Here is a 2,165-nt window from a genome sequence, read left to right as displayed (position 1 = left end):
GCCGAGCTGGCGCCGCAACCCTCGCTGAACGACCCGAAATTTTACTCCGGGCTTGTGCTTTTTTTTTTTCCTTAGCTGGGATGGAAATTCTACGACGCAGACGATTATCATCCTCCAGAGAATAAAAGGAAGATGGCTGAGGGAACACCGCTGAACGATGAGGTACCTCGTGTAAACCGTGACAGAACAGTCGGTGGGTCGCCGGTGCATGCGTCTCCGTAACCTCTCTCACACGGTGGTAGACGAGGGTGACAGCACAGGCTGAAGGTGTGGGTCTGCGGCTGGGAAGAGAGGGATGCTTTTCGGGCAGCAAAGGATTCTGCATTTAAAAAACCCCACAGTTTTACCAAACAAAGCGTGCTTGGTGGCTCACGAGGGGTTTGATGCCCATTCAGCATCTGTCAGAAATCTCTCCCCCCGCGGCTTTAGATCGCATGCCGCCGCTTTGGAGTGAAATACAGACGGGCAGATGTCTCCACTGAAGTACATTTCATCACCTTCGGTTACTGCAGCAGTTACTCCACAGTCTTCTGGTTTATCCGCTCCTACTTAAAAGGTGCTTCCTTCCCGTCAGCCTGTTCTTCAGCTTAAACAGATAAAACCGACTAAGTTTAGCAGTACAGTACCTCCGAATTCAGAGGCTTGGGTAAATTGGAAAGGTTACAAGATGACACCTCTTGAATTTTTTTCTGTGAAAACTCTACAAACATAAAGCTAAACTGGGGAGTTCTCCAAAGCACTTTCTACAAGTGAATTCTGAATAGTCTAGATTCTTGTCAAAAACTTGAATCTTTTGCTAGTGGTTGGAAGTGTGTATAAGCCAGTATGTTGTCTAAAGCAGCATTGCGTAATTGAACCATTTGTGTCGGGTGCCCAGCAAGAGGGAAGCACGTCTTCTGAATCACCAGAGGTGCGAAATTCCGAGGGCGTCCTTAAAGGCCCATGGGAAGTTATAATTTGTTGAGGTCACCTAGCAGTAACAGCACTGAAAGATTAAATGGGAGCCATTGTTTAGTGCCCAACACGTATGAGAAAAGTTTGTGGGAACTGGGGATTTAAAATTATATTATAATGACAAGCTGATCAATCATTCACATGCGTTTGCCTAAGTACTGAGCAAAGGTCTTGCAAAATTGTGGCTATGATTACATTTATTTGGGATTGTTACTGGCATAAAAATTACTTAATTAAGTTATTGCCATTAACCTAAATTTATATCTCTCTCTTCCCGAAAACCTCAACTTTGAACCAAAGCATTGTGTGTGTATGCCAAGACACAAGGAAGAAGAAATAACAGTTCAGGCTGTACATTTGAACTGTGTAACAGAAGCAAGACAGACGTTGACTGTCCTTCACAGGTTTACAAGGTGCATCAGATACGTCAATACGTATTACTTCCATCAGATGCTTGTAGGTATTTGTAATAAAAAAAGTACTATTCCACTAAAAACATCTAACTGATAATATGCCCAGCACTCCCTGTTAGTCTTCAGGCAATGGCAGGAAATCTACACTAGTAAGAAAGAGAGTTAAAACTCAACTTGCTGTACAGTTTAATGCCAACTTTCATCTGTAGTCAAATCCTCTAGATGTTAGAAGCAATTGTTTCAGATCAATTTTGAACTCACTTGTTTTCTTTCTAGGACAGGATTCCCTGGCTTTGTGCATTGCATGACATACTAAGGAGGTAAGAGAACATCTGGCTTTAAGGAGTTTGTGCTGACGACAAAAAAAAAAACCCGAACCCAAAAGTATTTTCCCCTATTGCATTGCAAAGCAGCAATGTAAGTGTAAAAAACATTCCACAGGTAGTAAAGCCATTCTATTTTCACTCATCTGAGATGTCATAATAATTGATGAGGATGAGATAATCCCTTAATAATGGTGTTGGGAAAATTGTTGCCAACGATAGGTGGTTTTGTACTGTCTATGTAAAAAATATTTGAAGGATCGTGTTCTGGGCTGAATCAGGAGAAGTGTGGCCAGGAGGTCACGGGAGATGATTCTCCCCCTCTAGTCTGCTCTTGTGAGACCCCACCTGCAGTACTGCATCCAGCTGTGGACCCCCCAACATCAGAAGGGTATCAACTGGTTGGAGTGAGTCCAGAGGAGGCCACGAAGATGCTCAGAGGGCTGGAGCACCTCTGCTATGGGGACAGGCTGAG

At 43.7% G+C, this 2,165-nt stretch overlaps 1 protein-coding gene across 1 annotated transcript in view; it reads left to right on the top strand.

The window, feature by feature from the left end:
• Positions 1-81: 81 nt before the first annotated feature.
• IDNK (idnK, gluconokinase homolog (E. coli)) overlaps positions 82-2,165 on the top strand; it is a 5,096-nt gene continuing 3,012 nt past the window's right edge. Inside the window, exons 1-2 of the mRNA XM_010149642.1 lie at positions 82-162; positions 1,644-1,687. Of these exons, the coding sequence (XP_010147944.1) occupies positions 133-162; positions 1,644-1,687 (74 nt within the window). The 5' untranslated portion in view covers positions 82-132. The remainder of the gene's footprint in view (positions 163-1,643; positions 1,688-2,165) is intronic.

The sequence above is a fragment of the Eurypyga helias genome, unplaced genomic scaffold (assembly GCF_000690775.1).
Source record: "Eurypyga helias isolate BGI_N326 unplaced genomic scaffold, ASM69077v1 scaffold4174, whole genome shotgun sequence".
NCBI classification, from domain to species: Eukaryota; Metazoa; Chordata; class Aves; order Eurypygiformes; family Eurypygidae; genus Eurypyga; species Eurypyga helias.
This window is presented reverse-complemented; position numbering and strand designations above follow the sequence as displayed.